General features: G+C 39.5%; 1 protein-coding gene across 21 annotated transcripts in view; it reads right to left on the reverse strand.

The window, feature by feature from the left end:
• Window positions 1–13,502, reverse strand: part of PIP5K1A (phosphatidylinositol-4-phosphate 5-kinase type 1 alpha) — a 40,652-nt gene that overhangs the window by 24,416 nt on the left and 2,734 nt on the right. For 18 of the 21 annotated variants that reach the window (XR_016393948.1, XR_016393951.1, XM_089915732.1 and 15 more), the window contains exon 2: window positions 6,921–6,959. The exons of 2 other annotated variants lie outside the window; for them this stretch is intronic. Coding sequence is in view for 16 of the 19 variants with exons in the window: in XM_089915732.1 (XP_089771858.1) it covers window positions 6,921–6,959 (39 nt within the window). In the remaining 3 variants the exon portion in view is untranslated. Of the gene's footprint in view, window positions 1–70; window positions 6,960–13,502 lie in introns of all 21 variants that reach the window. One more of the 21 variants, XM_089915733.1, reaches the window with a different exon arrangement.

Consider the following 13,502-nt stretch of genomic DNA (forward strand, 5'->3'; position numbering starts at 1 on the left):
TGCTCATTGATAACAGATCCTTTTGGATAGGGATTTTAAACGTCCCTTCTTTTTCCTCCTCCATACTCACAGAGGCCTTATGCATAGTCCGTTCTCATTCTAGTCCTTTTTCTTACACAAGTGTTCATATTTTCTCTAGGAAATATATCTGTTCTTGATACATTTAACCATCAGAGCCAGAGGGTCTCATTTGATACCATGGCTGAAAGAGAAAGGGCATAAGAGATACCAAGACTTATTGGACAACCTGGGCTTGATTAATAATTTTTCCTGTAGAGCTAAAAGGGTAGGTACTCTTAGAGCATATCTATGGTGCTTTACACTTCTACTAATTATTTCAGAAAAAAGGTAAAGAGTTGGTCTATGGAAGCTTTATTTACAGTAGCCAAGATATGGAAGCAACCTAAGTGTCCATCAACAGAAGAATGGATAAAGAAGCTGTGGTGTGTCTGTGTATGTGTGTGTATACATATACATATTTATGCAAATGGAATATTACTCAGTCATAGAAAAGAATGAAATTCTGCCATTTGCAACAACGTGGATGTCTCTAGAGGTTATTATGCTTAGTGAAATAAGTCAGAGAAAAACAAATACTCTATGTTATCACTTATATGTGAAATCTAAAAAATAAAACAGATCAATGTATATAACAAAACAGAAACAGACTCACAGAGAGAGAAAACTAGTGGTTACCAGTGGGGAGGGAAAAGGGGGGAGGGACAAGCTAGGGGTAGGGGATTAAGAGACACAAACTACTGTGTATAAAATAAATAAGCAACAAGGATATATTGTACAGCACAGTGAAATATAGCCATTATTGTGTAATAGCTTTAAACGGAGTATTATCTGTAAAAATACTGAATAACTACATTGTACATCTAAAACTAATATATTATTATAAATCAACTATTCTTCAATTTAAAAAAAAAGAGTTGATCTATGGAGATGAGGAGGCTATGGATGGGAAAATGCAATGTCAAAAAAATGGAAGAGCACAGAGTGCAGGCAGAACCTGACTCTACATCCTTCCATCCTCATCTTGATTTCTGCTGTAAAAGCAACAGGAATTTGTTGGTGTGTACTTAGTAAATATATAATCAGTGGAGATGTGTAAGATAAGTGTGTAGTTAAATCTCATCAATATTATGACTTTTATCCACTTAAATGTAGAAAAAGATTTCAAGAATATGTTTAGAAAGTGACTAAAAGACCATTATCTATAGAAAAATACTCTAAAAGGTTAAATCAATTCTTAAGGGTCTGCGATCCCTATAACTTTCATCCATGATCACATTGGAAACAGGGAGACAGAACTTTCTCCCCTTCATATTGAAGAATGTTGGCCTTTTTTCTTCAAAGACTACTGATATATTACTTTGATGTAGTTCTAAAGAATTCAAAATGAATAAAGATTAGCCGTATTAAAGAGAATTAAAAAGAAGAATCCAATTCAGACGAATCCTCAATAATATAATACCTGAATAGGAAGACCCCAGTTCTGGTCCATATATAAGGTTTAATGGTAGAACAGCAGCAGAGACAAGATGGGCTTAAGGGCAATCAGGTAAAGCTCTAATTACTATTGTTTAAGACCAACGATCAAGGGCCCTAAGAATTTCAGAATATAGCTGGGCTCAGAGAAGAGATTGTGGTAGACCTTAGTAGTACAAAGGCCACAGACTAAGCATTTCTGGTACCAATAAGCAGAGCAGCAAATTTCCTTCCCCATAGTGAGTCAGAGTAGCAAAACTATGGGGAACAGATGGTTTTCATTCCTCTTCCCAAAAAAGGAGGTAAGGGAAATGTCATCTAGCTGTTAGGAAGATGTGCTGCATAAAATGGCCCAGAAAATTAGAAAAACAGCAGAGCCCAATAATCTATGCTTTTTGCAGGATGCTTCATCTTCAGTCAGGTCAAGTTCAGGTAGGTGAAAGACCATTTTAGAACTGGAACCCTAAGCTAAAGCTTCCAAGGAACAATAGGCCAGGACGAGTCAGATTTATGATAAAACTGTTACTGACTTAAAACCTTTTAGACAAGAGCCAACATACTGAGCTATTTAAAAATCAGAAGACCTGGGTTCAAATCCCTGTTACATCAGGTAAACTGTTCTCTATATTTAACTAAGAAAAGAGGAACCATATTAGAAGGTTTATGTAAAGATTAGATAAGACAAACTAAATCAGGGACTTCCCTGGTAGTCCAGTGGTTAAGAATCCGTCTTGCAGGGCTTCCCTGGTGGCGCAGTGGTTGAGAGTCCGCCTGCCGATGCAGCGGACGCAGGTTCGTGCCCCGGTCCGGGAAGATCCCACATGCCGCGGAGCTGCTGGGCCCGTGAGCCATGGCCGCTGAGCCTGTGCTCCGCGGGAGAGGCCACAACTGTGAGAGGCCCGCGTACCGCATTGAAAAAAAAAAAAAAGAATCCGTCTTGCAATGCAGGGATGCTGGTTCAATCCCTGGTCAAGGAACTAAGATCCCACATGCCGTGGGGCAACTAAGCCCGTGTGCTGCGACTACTGAGCCCGCACGCTCTGGAGCCAGGGTGCCACAACTAGAGAGAAGCCCGCGCGCTGCAATGAAAGATCCTGTGTGCCACAACTAAGGCCCACCCAACACAGCCCAAAAAAGGATAAACTAAATCAAAGTACTTCATGGACTGCGACGTGCTATACAAATATGTTGTCATATGTGAATTTTTTTTTTTTAAAGAGACCACAGACGGTGCAAGAGGGTTTCTTTTTTTTTAATTTTTTAAAAATCTATTTTATTTATTTAGGCTGTGTTGGGTCTTCGTTACTGCGTGCAGGCTTTCTCTCATTGCAGCGAGCAGGGGCTACTCTTCGTCGTGGTGTACATGCTTCTCTTTGTGGTGGCTTCCCGTGTTGCAGAGCACAGGCTCTAGGCACGCAGGCTTCAGCAGTTGTGGCACACAGGCTCAGTAGTTGTAGCTTGCAGGCTCCAGAGCACAGGCGCAGCAGTTGTGGCACACAGGCTTAGTTGCTCCACAGCATGTGGGATCTTCCTGGACCAGGGATAGAACACGTGTCCCCTGCACTGGCGGGCAGATTCTTAACCACTGTGCCACTGCGCCCATATGTGATTTCTAATGCAAGAGTAAAGCTGGGCCCCCAGGAAGGTTTAATGTTCAATTACCTAGACCTATATGAAATTCTAATTAGCACCTCAAAGTTCTTGGCTCCTCCCCAAACCCTCCGCCTCCACCTCCCCCCCAACATAACCTTGTGCAAGTGTACAGGCAACTGTAGAATTAGTAAGTCTCAATAAGGAAATCAGTATGCTTTCAGTTGAGAAGACAACACTGATTCTGGACTTCTTGGTCAGTACCTGGCTTATCCCTTCCTCTTTTACCCCAGAGGAAGGGGTTTGGAGGAAGCTGGCAGAACCAAGAGCCAACATCCAGTCCTAGGCTGACAGTCCCTCCTAGAACACAACCTCTTCTGCATGCAAGGAGTCAATGGACCAAGTTAAACAATGGAGAAAAAAAAGCAGGTAAGTGATTTTCAAGGCAGAGAGTAGGTCTGGGGCTTTCTTTTTCTTTTTTTTTTTTTGCGGTACGCGGGCCTCTCCCGTTGCGGAGCACAGGCTCCGGACGCACAGCCTCAGTGGCCATGGCTCACAGGCCCAGCCGCTCCACGGCATGTGGGATCTTCCCGGACCGGGGCACGAACCTGCGTCCGCTGCATCGGCAGGCGGACTCTCAACCACTGCGCCACCAGGGAAGCCCGGTCTGGGGCTTTCTTACTCCCTAAAAAGTTCTACTTTGCTACCTTTCCAAGTTTTATCACAAAAACACATAGCTCTAGGGCTGCTACACCCTTACAAAGTACCCAGAATGAGGGTGGGAGGACTTCACTCAGTGGAATATGGTGCCAACTACTTAGCTATCTGCAACTGCAAAGCTTGGATTAATCCCAAGAACACTATAGCTGAAGCAGTTGGATGGATACTGGGGTCTAAATAATAATCAGAACAAGTAACACAGGGAGGAGAATTGGGACCCAAGACTTACTCTCTTTCTTGTCTGAAGTTTTGCCCCTAGGGCACAGGTCAGAGCTCCAACCTCCCAAAGAAGAATGGACAGGAATAGAAAAATATCTGGAGAATTTTATCAATGTTGCTGTAACACCCAGCTTGGTCCAGAAGAAACCCAATGAAGAGCAGAGTGATATTTCAGGGAACCAGGTACCATCTGCTAAGGCTTGACCATTTGGCCCAAGGCTCTGCCAATGAGAAAGTGCCTACTGAGACTGAAGAGTCACCAGCACTGTACCTGTTCATCTCATAATCAAGCTTTCTCTTCAGAAGGAAGAGGAGGAGCAGAAACAGAGGAAGAGGGGGGAGGTGGACGGAGGGGGGAGGAGAAGTGAGGGGAAAAAAGAGAGAAAAGAAAAGAATATCAACTCAGCAAGGCAACACCCGGCTTAGCAATGCCATCCAGCCAATGTTTAAGGAGAACGAGATTCATCCTTATGGATAGGACTAAAGTTTGTTTTCTAGCATCTGTGTGAAAAATGATCTCTGGTAAGTATATACTATCATCTTATAATCCCCATATCCACGATCCATATGTATCATCCTCTTTTTGGGTGGGGAAACTGAGTATAGGGCAGAGTTCCAATGTTAAATTTCCTCTTCCTCAGGGAAAAACGTTTCCATAGTTTGTTTCCTTCATGACTATGTAACTCCTACTTATTAACAGGCCCTAGACCAAGAAGCATTCTAAACAACCAGCTAATGTTGCTCTACTGGAAGCAAAAAATAAAGCCATGACAAATAGGCTGCATCAGAAAAATAATGGTTCAAATAACTTAATTCTGAGTGGCTCAATAGATGATATAGAGCCAACCATGGTGATTTCAAGCCCTAGTTCCTCTGCAGAAAGATGGAAATGTAAAAGACCTAGAGAACATTACCAAGGATCAAGGTACAAAACTGTACTCAATTACATATTTACTAAAAAAAGACTGGCTTGTTGTTCACCAAAAATATTAATAAAAGACCTAGAGGAGCAAGGGTGTACTCACTTTGGGAATTTTTAAAAAATTCTGACCAGAGCAGGTTCAATCTGGCTGAAATTTATAGACATTAAATGAAAGTTGATTTTTAAATAGAACAAGTTGAGAACTTAGTTCCTTCAGCCACATATGAAACTACTTGCCCATTTTCAAGCAAACAAATCAATAACAATTTATATTAAGAAAAAAATCATTCAGCAAGGGCCTTTGAGATTTTAATCTAATCTTATTTATAAGTAAAAGTACAGAGCATAAGGGATGTGCTCAAAATCACAGAGCAAAGGCGGTGACAGAGCCAGAACTGGAATCCATATTCCTAAGCCCCAGTTCAACTCTCTTTCTTCTAAACTATCTTTTGTTTACAATTTCCTGGCCACTTGGAGTCTAGGTAAGACAAGAAACCAAGGGAACTAGAATACTTTTACAAACTAAATAAATCTCAGAATTGCTAATGGACAACATGAACATATATTTTCTTCCCTTGAGGTATTCCCTTCCCTTCCATTTTCACTGATAAGAGGATTAAGAGCAGAGACCTCCTCCTTCAGTTCCTCTCAATGAAATGAATAACAACACTCTGTTCCTCCAGCAACAGTCATCAATGTCACTGGCAAAAACAGTAGGAAAGTATCTTTCATTTCTTTTAGTGAGATTATCCTTGTTCTGAATCAGACAATGCCAGTATTCTAGAGGAGCAGAAGCTATCTTTCAAGTCTGATACTTGAAAGAGCAGTTTCACAGATGTTAAGGTCCTCACTAGCAGTAGAAAGTACCTTTTTGTCTTTGTAATAAGACATGAACAACTCTAGCAGAGAGAGAGAGAAAAAGTTTTTAATTCATCTCAGATTGGAGTTTTCTTTTTGGTGTAAGTGGAACCATGTCTTGCTCTGATTAAAAGCATAAGGGTTACGATCATTGAATTTGCAACGACAAAAAGAGGGCATCTGATGGGCACTCTGTTTCAGTGATCTTAGAATTGACTGCAGAATCAGTCACCAATCCTTGGCAAAAATCCACATTAACTTCTAAAATATTTTCTTAAAGTATGATCAATAACTCCACATATTATGCATGGAGGAGCTCAGAATTTTGTTGCTTTTTTAGGACAGCTAAAGTCAGAAGGGGAAGTTCCCTTCTGCACTATTCTTTTGTTGAACAACAAATATTTAATCTGGTTTAAAGTCAAGTTAGTTCACAAACAGCCTTTCAGATTACTGAGAGAGCAATAAGGTATAGTGGGTAGGAATGTGGGCTCTGAAATCAGAACACCTAGGTTGGCTAGATTTGAATACTAGATCTACCATTTACTAATTAGGTAACTTTGGACAAGTTGGTTAAAATGCTTTAGGCCTTGGTTACCTCATCCATAAAATGGACATATAATAACATGTATTTCATAGGGTTGTTATGAGAATTAAATAAGTCCTGTATAGCACCTAACATGTAATAAATGCTCTATAAATACTAGCAATTATTACTACTATCATTGTGAATTATGAAACCCCATCTACAGGATGGGAAGTGTCAGGGGAAATAAGAGGTACAACAGAAAGGGAAAAGAAAAAGAGACTCATTTACTGAAACAAAAGGAAATGGAGTTATGGGAAGACTTCGAGGGAGACAAAAGATACTGAACGGATTCATTTCATACTGTGGAACTGTGAGAAAAGAAGTTTCTGTGTTAAGACAGCATCTTTTTTGGAGAGGACAGAGGGAAATGGGAGCTAAAGTGAAATAATGCTTGCAAGACATCCACAGCCTTCTCAGAAGGCCATGCACTACTACTAAAAAAAAGTCTGCAATTGTTATGGGGAAGAGGAGTTGGCTGCTAGTAACTACAAGGACTCATGCTTCTTCAGCACAAATACACATCAGTTCTACCTCTCTTACGGTTGACCCCACAGCACAGAAAGTTGAAACCTAAATGAGGAAAAACAGAAAATTATCACTTACTTCTGGGGTTCTACCTGCTTAACAGCAGAATAAGCACATTAAAGAAACAAAAAACACACAACAATGCTAAAGTTTAAAATTATTAACAGGACCTGACCTGATGACCCCCAGTACCATACTGGGAAATGTTAGATGATTTTCTGCAGTTCTAGGTAAATGTCAAAAAAAGAGACAGAAGGAGAAGCTCAGGCAGAAAAATTCCAGGGAAAAAAAAAAAAAGAAAAATTCCAGGAGTGATCACAAAACTTGCAACCCAAACAATTTCACACTGGAGTGATTTCAGATTGGCCAAAAAATTTCAGGTATAAAGCTCCTTGCATGCAGGCTTCTATCCTTTTAAAAAAGACTGTGTATACATTTTATCTGACGGTCTTCCACTTGTGAGGGCAATTTGGTAATATCTAGCAAAAAGCCTTAAAAACAAATATGTACCATTTGTCCCAGAAGTGAGAATTTATCCTAAGGAAATAGTCAAGTGGACAAAGACATATATACAGAGATATTTATTGTAGCATTGTACATAATAACTATAATTGGGTAGATATAATGGGAAAGAATCTAAATGAACAATATAGGTGACATAAGTTGTAGTGCAGTCATAAAATGGACTAGTATACAACCATTATTTTTATGTGTAGGATAAAATCCTTTATTTTTATGGATAGGATGTCACAATAAATTGCTGAATGGAAAAAGGTAAAAAATTACATAATGCAATATTTTTCTAAAACACTTACCTATAAAGTCACATGTATTTATACACATAGAAAACGTCCAAAAGATTATATACCAGAATGTTAAAATACGACTATACTGGATAGTGGGATTAAGTTGATATTGTAAGTTTAAGTTTCTATTTTTCCTTATCTATATAAATTTTCTGTAACAAATAATTAGATAATTTAACAATTAAAGGAAAGAGATACACAGGAATGGCTTTATTATCTTTGTTTTATAACCATTTTTCCCAGTAAACTAGTGCTCAACAGTCCCACACATACCACCATGAATCCCCTCCCCACACATTAACTCAAGCTCATTACAACGTATTATGATGCTGCAGAGATAGAGGAAAAATGTGAAAAGATGTCTAGAAAGCTGCTGACAATTCCAAGCCACAAATAAGCATGACTCCTATACACTCCCTCCCATTCTTTATTAATTATTACTTTGAGATGCCTATACAACCTGAAACAAACCTGTATCAGCACATAGGATAAGAGGTTCTCTCTGAAGAATTTACCTTTCATATCCTTCAGAATATCAATTTTCTCCTATAAAACAGGTATACCTAATTTCAGCAGATCTCCTGGATACTTGAAAAATAAAGATCGAGCCTCAAAATTATGAAAATTAGCTGAGAAATCTTTAATGTTACTAAATAATTTCACAACAGCTGAACTAGCCAAGTCAAGTGCCTAAGTGGAAACAACCCAATCAATTCCTGCTAAAATACAAAGTTGAATCATCATACCATGTCACAGAAAATTTTTCTGAGTAACTCTGTACTGGTCTCAAGGAAGCACTCCATTTTGGTCCTTGGCCCCACCCTAAATTGTGTTTGTGATGAAAAAGGTACCCAAGGCCTTAAAAGAGGAGATAATTGAAACAAAGGTATTTTCAGACAGTAAATAGCTCCAAAATATGAGTTGTTGTTCCCCTCCCCCGCCCTGCTCTCAGTGTGTGGAACAAAACAGAGTTGGCCTTAATACCAGAGCCTCTCCCAGTGCTTTCAGAGCAGAAGCATTTCCGTCGGAGATGAGATGACATCATCTACCAGATGAGAAACTAAGAGGCAGTCTGTGACTGACTTCAATGTTTGAAGTACTCATATAATTTCGGGAGGCTAGAAGTTGGCCGGATGTGCATTGCTCAGACGAGTTTTGCCCGAACAGGTCATAGAGAAGCAATTCCAGAGACCTACCAATACTACTACAAAAATGTGTCTGTAATTCCTATATAAAGCAGAAAGAGACAAGCAGGCTTTTTGGAAGCAAAATGCTAATTCTTAGAGGGTCTCCTGGTTGATAATATTGAGAGCCAGAGATTTCAAAAGAAAAAAAAAAAGGAGCAAAAGCAAAAACTTGCACAAAAAAACAAAAGCCATCAGCCCAGTTGTTTGCTGGACTATCTCAAACAAGCTCTCTGGTCCTCTTTAACTTGAAATACTGAACTTTAATTATACCACTGCATGTAGGAGGCATAATATGTTATCCAAATGAAAATACTCACAAATATGTCTGAAGTGTCAGCCTACCTAATGAGAAGTCTGCTGAGCACAAAGCTCTAAGAGATAGTGTTAAAAGGAAATTTTAAAAAGGCACTATTACTATGCCCTCAATAAGAACTAAACCAAGCCAATTAAGAAAACCAAGCCACATCTTAGAGAAGAGCTAAATTTTGTTTCCTAGCAGGTGTCAGTTTTTCCTAAGGATCTTCTAGAAAAAATGAGAAAGGCAAGGATGCTCTTAGAAACAAAAGCTCAAAAGCAGTTTGATCTACCAGTCCTGGGGTCAGCTGAGAGCCAACCTGGTCAGCTAAGAGCCAACTAAGTAAGTAGCAAGGAATGAGCTGCAAATTTATTAAGACCCATCTTGACAACATACAGATTTTATGCAAAGTCTTTGCCACTATTAACAATGTCTTTGAATCTCACTTTCCTAATTTGGAAAAGGAGAGGGTTAAATTAAAATATCTCTACACTTCCCTCTAGTGATAATTTTTTTTTAATTTATTTTTGGCTGCGTTGGGTCTTCGTTGCTGCATGCGGGCTTTCTCTAGTTGTGGTGCTACTGTGTGGGCTACTGTTCATTGTGGTGCGTGGGCTTCGCACTGCAGTGCTTGTTGCAGAGCACGGGCTCTAGGTGCACAGGCTTCAGTAGTTATGGCACGCAGGCCCAGTAGTTGGGGCTCACGGGCTCTAGAGCGCAGGCTCAGTAGTTGTGGCGCACGGGCTTAGCTGCTCCGTGGCATGTGGGATCTTCCCGGACCAGGGCTAGAACCCGGGTCCCCTGCACTGGCAGACGATTCTTAACCACTGCACTACCAGGGAAGCCCTAGTGGTAATTTTTGCTTCTAGTTCTATAAGCCAAATTTCATGGTTCTCAGGCCTCAAATATGTATCTCTTAGCAGTAAAATTTTGATTGAAATTTGTGAAAAAATCTGAGTCCTTCTTTAAAAGACCCGAGTCTCCTGGATAAGCCAACCCACAGCCAAGAAGCAGTTGAGATTTCTGGCAGATCACCACCTCCCAATTCTATTTCCAAACCTGGTTCTATCTATCTTGAAAAAAAGCAGTGGATATTGCTGGCTTAGAATGTACATATTTGAGCCGAGAAAGTAACTTAAATGATATCATAACGAGCATAAATTACCTCAACAATGCACTTCAATCACCTCCCAGACACTAATGCAAGAAAATAAGTGATACGGCCAAGTTACTTCTCTGCCATCCCTTTTATACAGGTTCTTGTCAATGACAACTTGGAGTTTACCAGGGATGTTTACCTACACTGTGCACAGAAAAGCTAATATACTCTAAGCTATTTATATATCCTTAAAATAAAAAAAAAAACCTCTTCCCATTCTCTTCCTGTAACTTCCCTTTGCCCACTCCCCATCAACATTACTGATCCTTTGGGATAGTGCTTATTCTTGGTTAACTCCATATTGCTCAGTTTAGTACACAAGGCAAATAATAAGATATATGGAACTCCCTACAAGGAATCTGCCCTTCTCTCTCTTACCAGTCTTCTTCAGACTCCAACAATAAGGTGACTTTTTGGGAATCAGATATTTAAAAATTAATACATATTGTATACAGCCATTAAAAACAGACTAATTTCACAGGAGGAGAAAGAAAAATGATCAGTAACAAAGTTTAAAAAGATGGAGGGGTTGAGGGAAAAAAGTTCACTTCAAACAAAACAACAGTAAAAGAAACAACAGAAGCTCATAGGAGATATGAATGAAACAGAACCAACACACGTACAAACTAAACAATGTTCTCTTTTGATAGGAAAGGGTGGAGAAGTGAAGGGCAACAGGGGAAATGAACTAGGAAGGGGTTTCCTCTAGGAAACACCATCAGTCCAAACACTCTCTCTTTGAGACTGAATGATGGGCTGGGGTTTGGAACACAGAGAAACAGAAATTCTCTCTGCCGAGCTATCAGAAACAGCATACTTCCTGAAGCATACATGTATCCTTGATCAAGAGGATACACCCAGTAAAAAGGAGAGAGAAGAAACTGACAACTTTGGTCTTTTTGCTTTCTTCATGTCAAGTAAGAATATCCCGAATTTCTAGGAAAGAAAATATCCAGTTTAAAGGACAAAATACCCCCCCACACTTTCCTTCTCCCCAGTTCTGAATTTGGCCTGGTGTTATCGCTGTTGTTCACTTCACAGGCTATAGTTTCCATTATTTATTATCAAAGAAAAATAGACTGATAAAATATTTAACAGCTAGTAGCTAGCACATATTTAAGCAAAGTTATTAATCAGAACACTTTTATATCAAACCAGAACAGCACACAGAAATTAACAAACAAAACATAATATGTATTTTGATATTCAAAGCTAACTTATAAGTACACATTACCAATTAATATCAGATACTGGATACCTAATAAGTCTATATAATTATACTTGACAGTGGGCTTGAGCAGCCATGGCAGAAATAAATGGATAATTAAAAACAATGACATTCTAATGTCAGTTTTCCGGCAGAATCTACCAAGGGGACAAAAGAAAAAAGGAGGGGGTAGGTGGGTGTAAACCCTCTGCAGAGAAAGCAAAATGAAAAATCTCTCCCTACTTATAAAATACCAATCAAAACGAAACCTGGTGATATTCTGCCTACATGGCATTCTGTTCTATCTTTACCTTTCCAAATTTCAGTTTCTCACTCCAATAAAGTGGCTTAAGTTGCTTTATTTTTCACTAGTATGGAAGAATTGAAAGGAAAGAGATCAGTCTGCAAATGGCCTACACTGTACCAAAGAACACAGACAAAAAACCCCTACCATTTGGAGTTATCAGATTACAGCATACATTTACTGGTAGAGCTCTGCTGAGAAGAACAAAGCCACCAGAATCAAGGACTGATAAGACTGGCTCTACTACAAAAGTTCCAAGCAAAAATCTTCTCTCCTGTGTCTTCCAGGGTCTCCCTCACTAGTTAAGGGAAAGTCAGAAAAGGAGCTGTACAAGTTACCTCCAAATCATTTGTGCTCATGATAAAATCATTTGGTGATGTGTGACAATTTCAGAAATGTTCTGGTCTGAAGCAAAAGGAGCTATAGGTTCATGATCTTCTAAGGTTTCAAGTGCTTTTTCTTAGGGGAGTCACACATGATTTTATCACACAGCTCTTATTTCAGGGGAGCAAAGGACACCTCAACACTCTAACTTTACTTTTTAACTCCTCCACTAACTTCAAATCAAGTCTCCAAAACAGAAACTCTTCACTCCCTTCCTGGTGGTAAAAAGGGGACTCAGCGGCTGAATTTCAAACTCTTGATGGACTAGTCAAATTGCAGACAGGGGGCTCTCCTACACTGGTGTGACAGATGGTCGCACTGTCAACAGCACCTTATCAGGGCTGATTTTATTTTTTAAGTGGTGCCTCTGTCCAAATAATGAGGATAGGAGGGAAAGGAAGAGAGGGAATACATTTCCTTTAACACATGCAACAGCTGACAGCAAACTGCATCACCTTTTCTTAACCAAAGTTTAAGAACAAGCACATGATAATGGCTGCTGTAAACTGATATTCATTTATAATTGCCTCCCTCCCACAAACCCAAACATGGTAATCACTCCAATGGGAAAGGATCTCTCAGACATCTCTCACATATCTCTCAGAGCGAGTGCTTTGCTCTACCTTCTGTATTTCACTTGTCAGCAGCTTAAAAGACCAGCTCTCACTTAATGGTGAAATAATATAGACAGGGGTTTAATACCGGCAGGGAACAACCATTCTAAATTACCTGTCCTTCCTAATTTGAATGCCAAAAGATTTTGAGCCTCCAAAGGTTATGAGTGACTTATCTAAAACATCAATCTGTCCCTGAATCCTGACATTCTTATTTTGTATCCACTTTCAACACTGCCAGAGAATCTTGCCTTTAGGATTTCAGTTTCACCAATATTTGAGTTCAGCTAAACACCTAAGGACAGTAACTTGGTTTTAGGATGATTAAAACACAAACACACACAGTCCTACCTTGAATTTCTACAAAGCTAGCCTTTAACAATTTAGGAAATCATAAACCATTGTTTATTCCTGCCAATGTCTTAATTCCCCTGGTACCATTCCGACAGAGCACCACTCCCCTCCAATCACAAATAAAACACATTCTCAGTAGCCTTTTTTGCATCAGAATCAAACATCCTCTTCAAAAACATATCCTTGAAACGAAATATTCTATTAAATTAAATTCAGTAAGCCAAAACCTAAGTGAACATGCAGATACAACAAAAAGTCAACAATGCTTATCTGCACAC

This window comes from Delphinapterus leucas, chromosome 1, assembly GCF_059928025.1.
Source record: "Delphinapterus leucas isolate spDelLeu-1000000601 "Yukka" chromosome 1, BTC_Dleu_Yukka2, whole genome shotgun sequence".
NCBI classification, from domain to species: domain Eukaryota; kingdom Metazoa; phylum Chordata; class Mammalia; order Artiodactyla; family Monodontidae; genus Delphinapterus; species Delphinapterus leucas.